Raw genomic sequence first — 14,460 nt, forward strand, 5'->3', positions numbered from 1 at the left:
AAGGCTTTTAAAACTCTCAGAAATGTTTCTTGATTGCATGGAACACTATACACCTGTTATATTTTACCACTCTTGAAATACCACTATACCATCTTAGCAGGGAATTATGGCAGAAAAAATGGGGTAAGAATAGAGGAAGAAGGGGTGATGGGAAAAGCAGTGTTTCCCTACATCTGAAAGCTCACCTGAGAATTATTCATTACAACATTGATCATTCGTTCATTCATGCAAGCATTTATTTCCAGGAGCTTTTGCTTTTTAGGAATTATATTCTACATGTAAGAGACATGTAAACCATATATGTGTCCTTAAGAAGCTTAGTCAATGGGATAAGATAGATTAGTTTTATTTATTTATTTATTTTCAACGTTTATTTATTTTGGGGACAGAGAGAGACAGAGCATGAACGGGGGAGGGGCAGAGAGAGAGGGAGACACAGAATCGGAAACAGGCTTCAGGCTCCGAACCATCAGCCCAGAGCCTGACGCGGGGCTCGAACTCACGGACCGCGAGATCGTGACCTGGCTGAAGTTGGACGCTTAACCGACTGCGCCACCCAGGCGCCCCAATAGATTAGTTTTACGTACACTTGAGAAATGCTATAAATACTGTATGCACACAGGGTTGTGGAGCTAAAGTAGAAGGGGCAGAGGAGATGAAACTGAATGAGTAATATTGGTGAAGTGGGCTAGAGGAAAAAGGAGAAGGAAGGAATGGCTTCTGGAGGAAGTGACACTTGAATTTCCCTCTCCAGATGCCCTTCCTACTCCCCACTCCCTCTTCTTACTTTGGACCCACCTCCCTAAGTAATCCAACCACAACCACCTTTTCTGTTGCTACCTGACACCCGGATAGCTCCTAAAGCAGTGCCCCCAGCTCAAATCAGCCTCTCTGATGGAACTTGGAAGCTAAGGGAAGAAAGGAATCTAGGTGGGAACCTAACGGTGGCCACCAGACAGCCAGAAGGATAGTGTCTTGGAGGCCAAAGAAGGAGAAGATTTTAGAAATGAAGTAGACATTGGTGCTAGATGGGAAAAGAAATGAAATAAGTGCTTTGTATTTGGTGTTTAGGCCATTGATAAATTTGGCAAGTGTGCAAATAGCAAGGATTAAAGTTTGAAAATGACCAATGAGGCAACGAATACACTCTACTCTATTAATAAGACGCTCTTCTGAGAAAGGGAGGAGAGATAAGACCCAGAGAAGGAAATGGGTTAAAGAAGTTTCTTTGATACAAGAGAATCTATGCTAAAGTCACCACGTTAGCAAAGAGGGCACAGTTGAAAACAGAGAAGGAAAATTGATGGAGCGAGCTATCAGGAGTGGGAGCAACTGACTGGAGGAGTCCGTGTGGACAGAAGAGCTTTCTCCTCCTCTGAGGTGGGAAGGAAGTGGGAGGCGATGGGTGGGAGGCGGCGAAGTTTGTAGACCAGGTGGCAGGGAATCTGACACTGATTACACACTTACTCTGCTAGAGTCCCCACATGGACCATGAAGATGAGTAAGACACCATCCCTGTACTCTCCGTTCTCAAACGTTCGCTTCATTTAAATGAATAAAGGATTAGTTAACCTTATGCTGCTTGAAATTCAAACATGCCCAGCAGTGGCTGACAAAAGGTAGGATTCTGGCAATAGGTATTTCCTAGAGGATTTCACCACTGGCCTTGCTTAGAATTGGCAGTGCATGATGATAGCAAAAGTTAGTCTGACTTTTAGGTAGTTTTATTATCATCTTTAAATCATCTGTAGAAAATGACCACCTTATTGCTTTCATCGGAGCAAATCTCTTCTGCCACCCCGCTTGTGGTACATCACCTCAGATACTTGCTTTGAGGTTTCATTTGGAAGCAAATCAATGTACAAAACTCATTTGAGTGACAAAAGCAAAAGAGCCTGAAGGAAGCAAAGAAGTCAAGTTTAACTCCTTCATATTACAGATGAAGAAAGTAAGGCCCAGATAGGTGAATGACGCATATGAAGCCACTCAATCCAGCAAAGGGCAGAGCTGGGTCTGGAATCCAGTTCTCCTGACTCCTGGTTAGTCTCCAGGAGAAAGTTCCATCTTGTCTACAGCCCAGACAGCAGTGTTGTGGTACCCAACTAAGAAAATAGTACCCGGAGATCCACATGGATCCATCAGGAAACCAACCAGTATTTGGGGGTGATGAGGAAGGAAGGAAGACTTGAGTGCTCTCTGTTTTTCTTCTGTTATGGAGTCAAAGTGTTCTCCCTTTATAGGACTTTAGAGATCACTGCAACAAATCCCTTTCTTTTTACTTCATTCATTTTTTTGGACAATATTTCAAAAAATTTGAATGACCACTTTGGTCTTCTGAAGTTTTTATATTTTCTGAAGGGATGTGGCATGTGTGTGTGTGTGTGTGTGTGTGTGTGTGTGTGATGGGAAATATATTTAGAGATGTGATCTGAAAACCTAAGACAACAAAAAGGACAGTGACAGAAAATGAAGATATAGGAAAATAAGAGGAAAATGAACCAAGGGAGTGTACCTTGAGAGCCTCTCAGTTCCCCCACTACCCTCACATGCAGTGTTGGATATAACATCAATCATATATATATATATTTTTTTTTTTTTTTGAGAGAAAGGGAAATAGAAAGGGAGTGAATGAGGGAGAGGGGCAGAGGGAGAGAGAGAAAGAGAGAGAATCCTAAGTAGGCTCTACACTTACCACGGAGCCCAATGGGGGGCTTGATCCCACAACCTTGGGATCATGACCTGAGCCAAAATCAAGAGTCGTATGCTTAGCCGACTGAACCACCCAAGTACCCCATTCATATTTTAAGTATAGATAGGAAGCTTCTTACTTTAAGAAATATCATGTGGGGTGAGGGGGGGGGCGCATGGGTGGCTCAGTCGGTTGAGCGTCCTACTTCTGCTCAGGTTATGATCTCACGGTTTGTGAGTTCGAGCCCCATGTCGGGCTCTGTGCTGATAGCTCGGTGCCTGCTTCAGATTCTGTGTCCAACTTGCTCTCTGCTCCTCTCCTGCTGTACTTTGCCTCTCTCTGTCTCTCAAAAATGAATAAATGTAAAAAAAAAAAAATTAAAAAGAAAGAAATACCTTGGGAAAGCTTTACTTAATATTTTGGGGGAAGTAAAGAATTAGCTCTTTTATGTACTTTGCATATCATGGTTTTCATATATTGGCTTTGTTTTGAGTGAGAATGTGTCAGTATAAGTACATCACAAAGGCAGGTAAGGCAACTAAAAAAAATGTCATGGATTTTGAGATTTACTGTTTGCTCAGAAGAAGAAGAGGGACAACTTCATAAAAAATTGATTTGTGGGGTGCCTGGGTGGCTCAGTTGGTTGAGTGTCCAACTCTTGATTTTGGCCCAGGTCATGATCTCACAGTTTGTGAGTTCAAGCTGTGCATCAGACTCTGTGCTGACAGTGTGGAGTCTGCTTGGAATTCTCTATCTCTGCCTCTCTTTTTCTCTGCCCCTCCCCTGCTCACACTCTCTTAAAATAAATAAACTTTAAAAAAATTGATTTGTGACAATGATTCTTCCCACTTTACATCAAACAACGTGGGCTTTGGTAGGAAATACCTTAAGTTTATTCCTAGTCCTTCTATCTACCAGAGTTTCAATGACAATTAAAGGAGATAGTGTTATGTTACATCATCAGCCCTTAAAATGTACTCAGTACATTTGATTATAGAAGCTGTTCTGTACTTGAAGATGACCTTGGCTTGGGTCTCCACAGGTTAAATGGAATCTGATGTAACGAAAATATTTTTGTAACATAGCTAGATTCTTTGTAACATAGCAAGATGGCAGTCAGCGATTTTAAATCCAATATGCCAATCATCTCTGGTTCTATCATTTTTAATTGGTGAATAATCTTAAAAAAAAAAGTAACCTGTAGGGGGATACAGAAAAGCTCTTACCTCTCCTGAAGTCCTATGGGCTTCATTTTGAAAGGAGAAGGGCAGACAGCGGTGGTAGCTTTGATCTCAGGAGTGTATCGGCCTTGAGGGTCCACAACCACATTCAGCACCTTTGGGGCTTGCTCGGGCTGGACCATGCTGTTGACTGTCTTTGCCTCAGACTGTGCTGGCTGTAATGCAATGGGTGATAGGTGGATCTCCTGATTTTTCTCTTTATCTTGTCGCAAGGAAAACTGAAACTTTTCTTTTAATCTGTAAAGAATCTATAGAAGGAGATACAAAGTCTTGCTGTCATATTTTGCACACTAAACAACAAAATATAATCTCTTCCAACCCGACCCAGAAGACAAACTAAAATGAAGGCTCAATGATAATACAACTAAGCAAAGCCTTCCAGAATGGTCTTTCAATTTTATTATATTGAGATTTTTTTCCCCAAAAGGATATAGTTGGTATTTCTAGTTGGTAAACAAATGTGTTAATGGATCTATTCTTCAAATATATATTCAAAAGAAAATTTGGCTAATTTTATGAAAGTGCCAGATGTCAGTTTGATCACATGCAAATCTTTACTCAAAATGGCTGAAATGGAAGGCTGATGAAAGGAAGAGCCATGAAATATGTATGGGCTGATGACATTTACAGAAACAGAGATCTTCATCCAGTACAACATGGGAGAATAAAATCTTGTAAAATATTAATGAAAACATGGTTATGTTATAAATCTTAATTTCTTATGTTGGTAAATATCCACACTAGCCATGTATTAGCTTGAATATCTTGTAACTTCTTGAAAAATTTAAATGTAGGGCACTTATCAAAGAAAAATTTGGATAGCCAGAATTTCATTTCTTACCTCTTTCCCCTTTTAATTAAAAAAAAATTTTTAATGTTTACTTATTTTTGAGAGAGAGAGAGAGAGAGAGAGTGTGAGTGGGAAGAGGAATAGAGAGAGACACACACAGAATCTGAAGCAGGCTCCAGGCTCTGAGTTGTCAGCACAAAGCCTGACGTAGGGCTCGAACTCATGAACCACGAGATCATGACTTGAGCTGAAGTCGGGAGCTTAACTGACTGAGCCACCCAGGCACCCCTCTCCTTTTTAATCTTGAATGAATGTAGGAAAAAGCAAACATATTACTTTCCTCCATTCTCAGAGCCCTTTCTGGAATGGCTAATTCACTTCAGAAATGGTAGGATTGTCATTTTTAAATTTTTGAAGGAATTGGGCTGACTTTGCTCGAACCCTCCATGGACTGAATTGTGAGGGAGTAGAGTTTGTTTCTCATCCTCAGGCTTCTCTTTTAATAAGTTTTTCTTTTCTATTTTTATTTATTTTTTTCCTTTTTAATTTATGATTGACTTTTATTTTCTAGAGAGGGAAAGAGTATGCAAGCGAGGGACAGGGACAGAGGGAGAGAATTTTTTTTTAATGTTTATTTATTTATTTATTTTGAGAGAGAGAAAGCTCTAGTGGGGGGAGGGTGGAGAGCAAGAAAGACAGAATCCCACGCAGGCTCCAAGCTGTAAGCTCAGAGCCCAATGCAGGGCTTGAACTCATGAACCATGAGATCATGACCTGAGCCAAAGTCAAGAGTCAGACACTCAACTGACTGAGCCACTCAGGTACCCCTATTTCAACTTTTTTTTAAAAAAGATTATTTTATCTTTTCTAGTTTTATTAAGATGTAATGGACATATAACATTATATAGTTTAAGGCATACAACATAATGATTTGATTTTTTTTTCTCTTAATGCTGACTCCTCTACTCCAATTACCGCAGAAACTATATGCCCTTGGGGTGCCTAGTTGGTGGCTCAGTTGGTTAAGTGGCCAGCTTTTGGTTTCAGCTCAGGTAATGATCTCATGGTTCATTGAGTTCGAACCATGTGTTGGGTTCTGCACTGACAGTGCAGAGCCTGCTTGGGTTTCTCTCTCTCCCTCTCTCTGCCCCTCCTCTGCTCTCTCTCTCTCTCTCTCTCTCTCTCTCTTTCTCTCTCAAAATAAATAAACTTAAAGAAGAAACTAGATGTCCTTGTATTTCTTCAAGTATGTTCTCAGGAAGTGACTTGATAAGTTAATGCACATAGAGGGGTGACTTAACCCATTGTCTGTAATTACAGCACTGACAATGTCTGCATTTTAAAAAGCTTTAGGCCAACTGAACTCCCTTGTTTAATGTCTGAAATCCATTAGCCGAACGAGTGATATTTTAAGGGAGAGGGCTTTCTTGGCACTTTTCAATCACATTCACTCTAACTAGTCCTAAGACTAAGTCTTTCTTTCAAAGTTCTTTTAAATTCTAGTTATATCTATATTTGAAATCTACTGGAAAAAAATATATATATACATATACATATATATTTGTTAAAGAATAAATAAACAGAAAAATTAAATTGAGAAATAAATTGAGAAAGAAATAATCTGAAATAATGGAGAAGATAAATACCTTTGAGAATGTATTTCAGGAAAATTTTAGAAAATATTTGTCTAATGTTCTTAAAATACATTGGTAGCACTTGTGGGTATTTATTTGAGGAAAATGAAAACACTAATTCGAAAAGATATTTACATACCTATGTTTACTGCAGCATTATGTAGTAACAATAGCCATGATGTGGAAGCGACCTCAGTGTCCATCCATTGATGAATGGATAAAGAAGATGGCATATATACACAATGAAATATTACTCAGCCATAAAAAGAGTAACATCTTGCCATTTGTAATAACATGGATGGACTTAGAGTGCATTATACTAAATGAGATAAATCTGAGAAAGACAAATGCTATATAATTTCAATGATATGTGGAATCTAAAAAACAAAACCAATGAGCAAAGAAACAAACAGAAGCAGACTCATAAATACAGAGAACAAACTGGTGGTTGCCAGAGGGAAGGGGGTAGGGTAATGAGGGAAATAGGTGAAGGGGAATACGAGGTACCAACTTCCATTTATACAATATAGAAGTAACAGAAGCATAGGCAATAGACTCAAAAATACTACAATAACATTGTGTGGTGGCAGTGGTGACTATGTTTATCATGGTGAGCACTGAGTAATATATAGAATGGTTGAATCACTATATTGTACACCTGAAACTAACACACATTGTATGTCAACTTCACTACAATAATAAAAATAGAAAATGGTTAAAATGGGCAAAAAATATGTTGTTAAAAAGTCTGCTTAACAAAATAATATTCTAAAAAATAAAAAAGAAGCAAAACACAACAATGTAAGATGAAAAGGTATCAGACTGAGATGAAGAAGAAAAGGATTTTAAAAGCTGAAAACTCGGGAGCAGGATGAAAATCTTTTAAGCAGTAAAGAATGGAAATGACAATGCAGAAAACACAGCCAGTGGCATATGTGGCAAAGTCAGGAGATTGCCTGGAATATATAGCAAAAAGATAAAGAGAAGAAAGTGAAAACAAGGGAAACAATGGCATACAGAAGTCAGAGAAAAGTCACTGTGAACGATAAACCAGACTAAGTGAGAGAGCTGTGAATCATTCAGAACTATTTTTCAGTGCCCACTGAATGTCATGTATTGTGAGACCTACTGAGGATTCTGCTATGAACAAAATAAACTATACCCTGTTCTCATGGAATTAGAGATATGGAATGAAAAAGGTGCTCAGTCAAAGAACATGTCAGTTGAAAAAAGAATAAATGTGAGGAGAAAATGGGAGAGTTTTTGTGACTGAGGAAAAAATGCATTTACAAAAAAATGCATGAATTCCACACCTCGATAAATTGAAGTTTATGAGAATGAAGCTAATAGTATCTCAAATACACAAGGTGTCAGGGAATATACTGCCTGTGTACATTTCCTGGAAAAAATTAACCCAAACTCATGAGAAAGATGACTCAAAATTAAGAACTGAAGAACTAGAAATTGTGATATAAAAGGGAGTTTTGAAATTATGCAAAAATGAGTGAAAATGAAATTTAATTATGTCTCAGGTCCAACATCTCGGATTATAACAAGACAGAGGTTTGGGCAGAGAGGTAAGAAATAGGAGTGATCATACATTAAGTGATTTATTTATTTATTTATTTACTTAATTTATTTATTTAATTCTCACGTTAGATAACATACCTTGTAGTCTTGTCTTCAGGAGTAGCATCCAGTGATTTATCACTTACATGCAACACTCAGTGCTCATCTCAACAAGTGCCCTCTTTAATGCCCCTCACCCATTTTCCCTCCTCTTCCCCCACCCCATCAACCCTCAGTTTGTTCTCTGTATTTAAGAGTCTCTTACGGTTTGCCTTCCTCTTTTTTTAACCTTATTTTTCCTTCCCTTCCCCTAGGATCAGCTGTTAAGTTTCTCAAGTCCACATATGAGTGAAGTCATTTGATACCTATCTTTTTCTGAGTGACTTATTTCACCTAGTATAATACACTCCAGTTCAATCCATGTTGTTGCAAATAGCAAGATTTCATTCTTTTTCATTGCCGGGTAGTATTCGATTGTGTATGTGTATATTCATCAGTTGATGGACATTTGGGCTCTTTCCATAATTTGGCTATTGTTGACAGTGCTGCAATAAACATTGGGGCGCATGTGCCCCCTAAGTGTCTTTGAAATTAGGGATACAGATGGAATCAGAGTTAGAATGATCACTATAGGTCCTTCTGACTTAATTATACATTGAAAAAATTACAGTTCAGATGGACTTGCCCAAAGTCAGCAGTTAGTGAGGGCAGATCCAAGTCCTGGGGCAGTTCTGCTTTGCAGACCCATGTACTTTCCACACCCTTACATTACTTCTGGTGCTGCTCTTTGCCATGCTATCATTCTTAACGATTGACTCTGACATCACATCTGCTGCAGATCGGTTCTCACCACTGGCTTTCAACACCACCAAATCTAAGAGTATATCTTTTGTGGATTAAAATCTTTCTTTAAGGAAAAGGACTATGCACCTAGGGAGTATAAGTACAAATGCATTCTTATAAATTGAACTGTCAGGCAATTAAAAAGAATCCTTTTTGTCTTTTATTCAGTTCACTTCCTCATACACTGGAAACTTTTATACTGGTGGCGTTCGCTGACAAAGGTAGGGTAAAGCTAAATCTTAAATTTTTGAAAATGATGGTGCTAAATATTCCTATGAGAAATATTACTGCATAAGAAAAAAACAAGAGATCTAGTATTAAGTAACAAATCTTCTTACTCTTATTATAATTACTTTTACGAGCTATAGGATAGAAAACATTGAAGATAAATATCCCTACCCTGTGTATGATGCCTAAGAACTGGGGGGGGGGGGCGGTTAATTTACTGCTTCTCTTCAGTTTTCATAACCCTCAAAGGCACTTTGCCACCACTTTGCGCAAACAAAATCCTAGAAATATGAGAACAGTACCAATAAGATAACACAAGATTGCTAAGTTAAATACATAATTACTAAAAGATGAGGCAATAGAATTTAAGGCAGGACATCTTTTTAATTTATTTTTATTGATTATTTTAAAAAATATTTATCTATTTAAGTAATCTCTACACCCAACATAGGGCTCAAACTCACGACCCCAAGATGAAGAGTCGCATGCTTTTCTGCCTGAGCCAGCCAGGTGTCCCTAACTTTTTATTTCTTAATTGCAAGCCAGCTATTTACTTGAATGAGAAGAGAAACAAATATATCTGTACCTTCACAAAAATATCTTTAATAAAAGATAATACATATGTTATATATTCTTAGTTCTTCACATCTGAATATAATATGTACATCAGAACATTTGATTGCCTGTTTACATTTGGGTTTTGGAGAAGCATATTTTCATTTCCAAATTGGAATATTTGGAGAAGCATATTTTCATTTTTAAAATGAAAATTTGGAGAAGCAAATATTTATTTTCAAAAATGAAAATGAGACAGCCAAGGAAATAACAGCTTTCTCAATAGCTCTTGACAGGTAACTTTTATGATTATATTGGTATAGAAGTAGCTCTAGTCCAAAGTCCTTCTTTACTTCATGAGTTTATGTTCTTGCTGAAGAACCTTTGCCACATATTTTTACAGTCATTGGCTTACTTCATCGCTGGTTACAGGTCAGCTTTTTACTCTGTGTCATATGTGTACAAACTGATGCCTACGCCTTTGATTAGGTAGAACTGATGCCTACGCCTTGGAGAATATATAATGCTTACAAGACACTTTAAAAATACTCAAGAGTGAGGACACCTGGGTGGTTCATTTGGTTGAGCATCCAACTCTTGATTTTGGATCAGGACATGATCCCAGGGTCATGGGATTGAGCCCTGCATCAGGCTCTGCACTGAGAATGGAATCTGCTCAAGATTTTCTCACTCTCTCTCTCTCTCTCTCTTCCTCCCCCCCTTCTCTCTCTTTCTCTCTTTCCCTAAAATTAAAAAAAAAATACTCAAGAGAGAGACTTGGTTGACAAAACATGGAAAGAATGGAAGATGTTACCTGGCAATAGATGGGTTGTCATGGAATTAAGTTGTAAGACAGTGGTTCTCAACCAGCAGGGATTTAGCCCTTCAGGGGCATTTGGTAATGTTCTGAGATGGTTTTGGTTGTCATACTAGGGTGTGTGGTGGGGTGCTACTGGCATCTAGTGGGCAGAGGCCAGGGATGCTGCTAGATACTCGACAGTGCACAGGACAGATCCTCCTCTCTCCCCAGTATAATTACCCAGTCCCTTTGTGTGCTCTTGGTCAAGTCACTGATCCTCTCAGGATCTTGGTTTCCTCATCAGTAAAATTAGCAAACTAAAATACATTAAGTGTTTATGCATGGAGTCTATAGTTAATAATACAACATTATATACTTAAAATACTTTGCTAAGAGGGTAGATCATATGTTAAGTGTTCTTATCACAATACAAAATACTAATAATTAAAAAATTGAGTGCCTGGTTGGCTTAGCGGGTTGAGCATCTGACTCTTGATTTCAGCTCAGGTTATGATCCCAGGGTTGTGGGACCGAGCCCCGTGTTGGGCTTCACGTTGACAGCATGGAGCCTGCTTGGGATTCTCTCTCTCCCTCTCTCTCTGCCCCTCTTGGCTCATGCATGCATGTGCTCTCTCTCTCTTTCAAAATAAATAAGCTTTCAAAAAATAATAAAAAAATAAATAGAGAGCAGGAGGACACTTTTGGAAGTGATAGGAAGATCTATGACATGGTGATGTCATAGGTATATACTTATCTCCAAACTCACCAAGTTGTATCCATTAAATCTGTACAGCTTTTTGTATGTCAATCATACTTCAATAAAGTGGCTTAAAAATACATTATTTAGTACAGTAAATTTAGTGCCAATTTAGTACCAGTAAGTGTGCAATAAAGGGAAGACATTAAATATTACTATTGTTATTATTTTTATTATTAAGAGGATTGCATTCTTAATACTTAAGAAGTAAACAGTTTTTATTAAGATAGAACAAAATTAAAAATTGCTTCAAGGCACATGCCTACTCTGAAAATGGTATGTTTTACAGAAATGGTTCTGTAAACAGATCATTCCAGCTAGAAATCTATTCCCATTTCCCTCAGTCTCTAGCAATTATATACAACCAATTAGAAGAGGGTAGCTGTTTATGTCCACCTGTGACATGTTTTCACTGCATGGGGCTCAGGCTATAGCAGGTGATCTGACATACAACTTCCTGTCTCAGCTACCAAGACCATGACTAGAAAACTTCTACATGACTAATAATTGGCTTTTTTATGGGTCTAACATGCTAAAGCTTTTGTTGACATCAAGAGCTCTTTTCCTGTATTTTCTAAAATTGCTTTCCAGAAGCAATCTGGCTTGTAGATATCTCTACCTACATTTCATAAATGCCTTTGCACTTTGTAATAAACCTCTAAGTACATTTGAAGACTTAATTTTGATGATAAATGTTCCTTCCATTGTTTATTGAAGTTTAATAACTAATTCTTCTTAGTAATAAATCTCCCCTACCCAAAACAGACTGAATGGATTGGAAATTGCCCACACACTTTTCCTTGGAAAATTGTATTTGTCTATTTGTCGCTCCACCCACTCCACATTCACCTTTGAGAGGTGCTAAATAAGTCACACATTTGAAAATGTCATGCATGTCTAATTTTATGCCTGGCAATATAATTTTTTTTTATTTTAAGGAAAGTAAACAATATGCCACATTTCAAAAATTTTGCCAAGCCTTATGTTATTGTTACATAGCACACATAATCCACCATTACAGCAATTTACCTATAAAATTTCATAATAAAACCGTATGCCTTTTGTTTCTGTGGTATGTAGGAAGGCTGGATCGAAATAATGGTATTTGATCTCTCATACATATAGTTATTGCCAGAGGGGAAATTCTGTATTGTGTCTTTTCTTTTGCATGGAATCAACAAAATCATGGGAAATAGAATCAGAATATTATGTGTTTGAAAATTGCAAAAGTGATAGCACAACTATTACTGAGAGAGCCAAGTAAAAAACTTACTTTAAATCAAGGTCACTATCAAAAGTACTTGAGCAAAGATAAGCTTTTTTAGAGAATCACATTTGACAAGTCCCTAAATGTGAACTGTTGACATGTCAGTGTTATAGCTGCATCAGATAAACTTAACTTCATGTTAAATCCAGTCTGAGTAGGTAAAAATTTTTTTTTTCTTTTAAAATTTATTTATTCTGAAAGATAGAGAGAGAGTGAGGCAGGGGCAGAGAGAGAAGGAGAGAGAGAATCCCAATCAGGCTCTGTATTGTCATCATGGAGCCCTATGAGGGGTTTGAACTCACAAACAATGAGATCATGACCTGAGCCCAAATCAAGAGTTGGACGCTTTACTGACTGAGCCATCCAGGTGCTCCAAAATTTTTCTATCAGTATTAATTCCTTCATGTATACTGCTGGTTCCTCTGTTACGTTTTTTCCCTTTTTTAAAGCTTATTTTTAAAGAGAGAGAGAGAGAGAGAGAATGTGTGTGTGTGTGTGTGTGTGTGTGTGTGTGTGTGTGTGTATACATGAGAGGGGGAGGGGCAGAGAGAGACGGAGAATCCCAAGCAGGTTCTGCACAATCAGCACAGAGCCTGATGGCGCTGGATCCCATGAACTGTGAGATCATGACTTGCGCTGAAATCAAGTGTCAGATGCTCAACTAACTAAGCCACCTAGGCACCCCTCCCCTGTGACTTTTCAAAGCGACCTTTTCTCATGAAAATTTAAGATTGTGTTTGAAATATATGATTCTACTTCTTTCATTTATTCAAGGGCAACTGGAAGACACATGAAAAGTGTTGTTTCTCTCACTACCCCCACCTCCAACGTGTTCCTTGCCCAAGAAATGGGAGCTCCACCAGCCAGGTACTCAGCCAAATAAATGAGGAGTCAACCTTAATTTCTTTCTTTCCTTTTCCCTGAGAAGGGAGCAAATCCTGTCATTTCCATTTACAAATAAATCCCAAACGTTCACTTCTCTCCATCTCCACCACCATCCCCTCTTCTGGGCCATCATCATCTTTGTCATCAGGCTAACACAATGGCTTCCAGAAGAGTCCTACTGCTCCCAGCTTTGCCTCGTGTTCTGTCCCCAACCACTCTTCACCAGCAGAGCACCTGCTCTCGTAAATCCACACATCAAATCACATCAAAGCTCTGCTTAAAACTTTCAGCTTCCACCCTTCTTGTTAAGCCCAGAGAGGCTGGCTTATTCCCACCTCAACTGCTCTGTCCTCTGCCTGGGAAGCCCTCTCCCCACATTGTCACATATCTTGGAAGTCTCCAAGGGTTCTGTTCCGCTCACTCACTATTAAGGTATCTCTTCACAGCACTGCACAATATATGATTTTTTTAAAAAATGAATAGACTTCATTTTTTAAGATCAGTTTTAGGTTTACACAAAACAGCAAAGAGTATACCCTCTCTCCCTTATTTCCCTAAACAATTTTCCCTATTAACATTTTGTATTAGTGTGGTCACATGTGTTACAATTGATGAGCCAATACTGGATATCATAATTAACCGAAATCTGTAGTCTAGATTAGGGCTTGCTCTTTTTGTTGTACATTCTATGGGTTTTTTTTAAAAATTTTTTTAACATTTATTTATTTTCGAGACAGAGAGAGACAGAGCATGAACGGAGGAGGGTCAGAGAGAGGGAGACACAGAATCTGAAACAGGCTCCAGGCTCTGAGCTGTGAGCACAGAGCCCGACGCAGGGCTCGAACTCACGGACCGCGAGATCATGACCTGAGCCGAGGCCGGCCGCTTAACCGACTGAGACACCCAGGTGCCCCCATTCTATGGGTTTTAACAAATCCATGAGGCCATGTATTCACCACCACAGTATTGTACAGAATAGTTTCACTGCCATAAAAATCCGCTGTGCTCTACCTATCCATCTCCTCCCGTGAAACCTCTGGCAACCACTGATCTTTTGATTATCTCTAAAGTTTTGCCTTTTCCAGAAGGTCAAATACTTGGAATCATGCAGCATGTTCAGTATTTGTTTAAAAAAAAAGTACTAAATTATTATCTGTGCCCCCCCCCCCCCCTTTAGAGTATAGGTCCTACAAGAACAGGGAT

The 14,460-nt window shown here is 38.6% G+C and overlaps 1 protein-coding gene across 4 annotated transcripts in view; it reads right to left on the minus strand.

Moving 5' to 3' along the window:
- The window catches only part of PTPRR (protein tyrosine phosphatase receptor type R), a 245,787-nt gene that overhangs the window by 91,449 nt on the left and 139,878 nt on the right, over nt 1-14,460 (minus strand). For all 4 annotated transcript variants that reach the window (XM_045463100.1, XM_045463101.1, XM_045463102.1 and 1 more), the window contains one exon: nt 3,916-4,178. In XM_045463100.1, the coding sequence (XP_045319056.1) occupies nt 3,916-4,178 (263 nt within the window). The remainder of the gene's footprint in view (nt 1-3,915; nt 4,179-14,460) is intronic.

Source organism: Leopardus geoffroyi, chromosome B4, assembly GCF_018350155.1.
Source record: "Leopardus geoffroyi isolate Oge1 chromosome B4, O.geoffroyi_Oge1_pat1.0, whole genome shotgun sequence".
NCBI lineage: Eukaryota > Metazoa > Chordata > Mammalia > Carnivora > Felidae > Leopardus > Leopardus geoffroyi.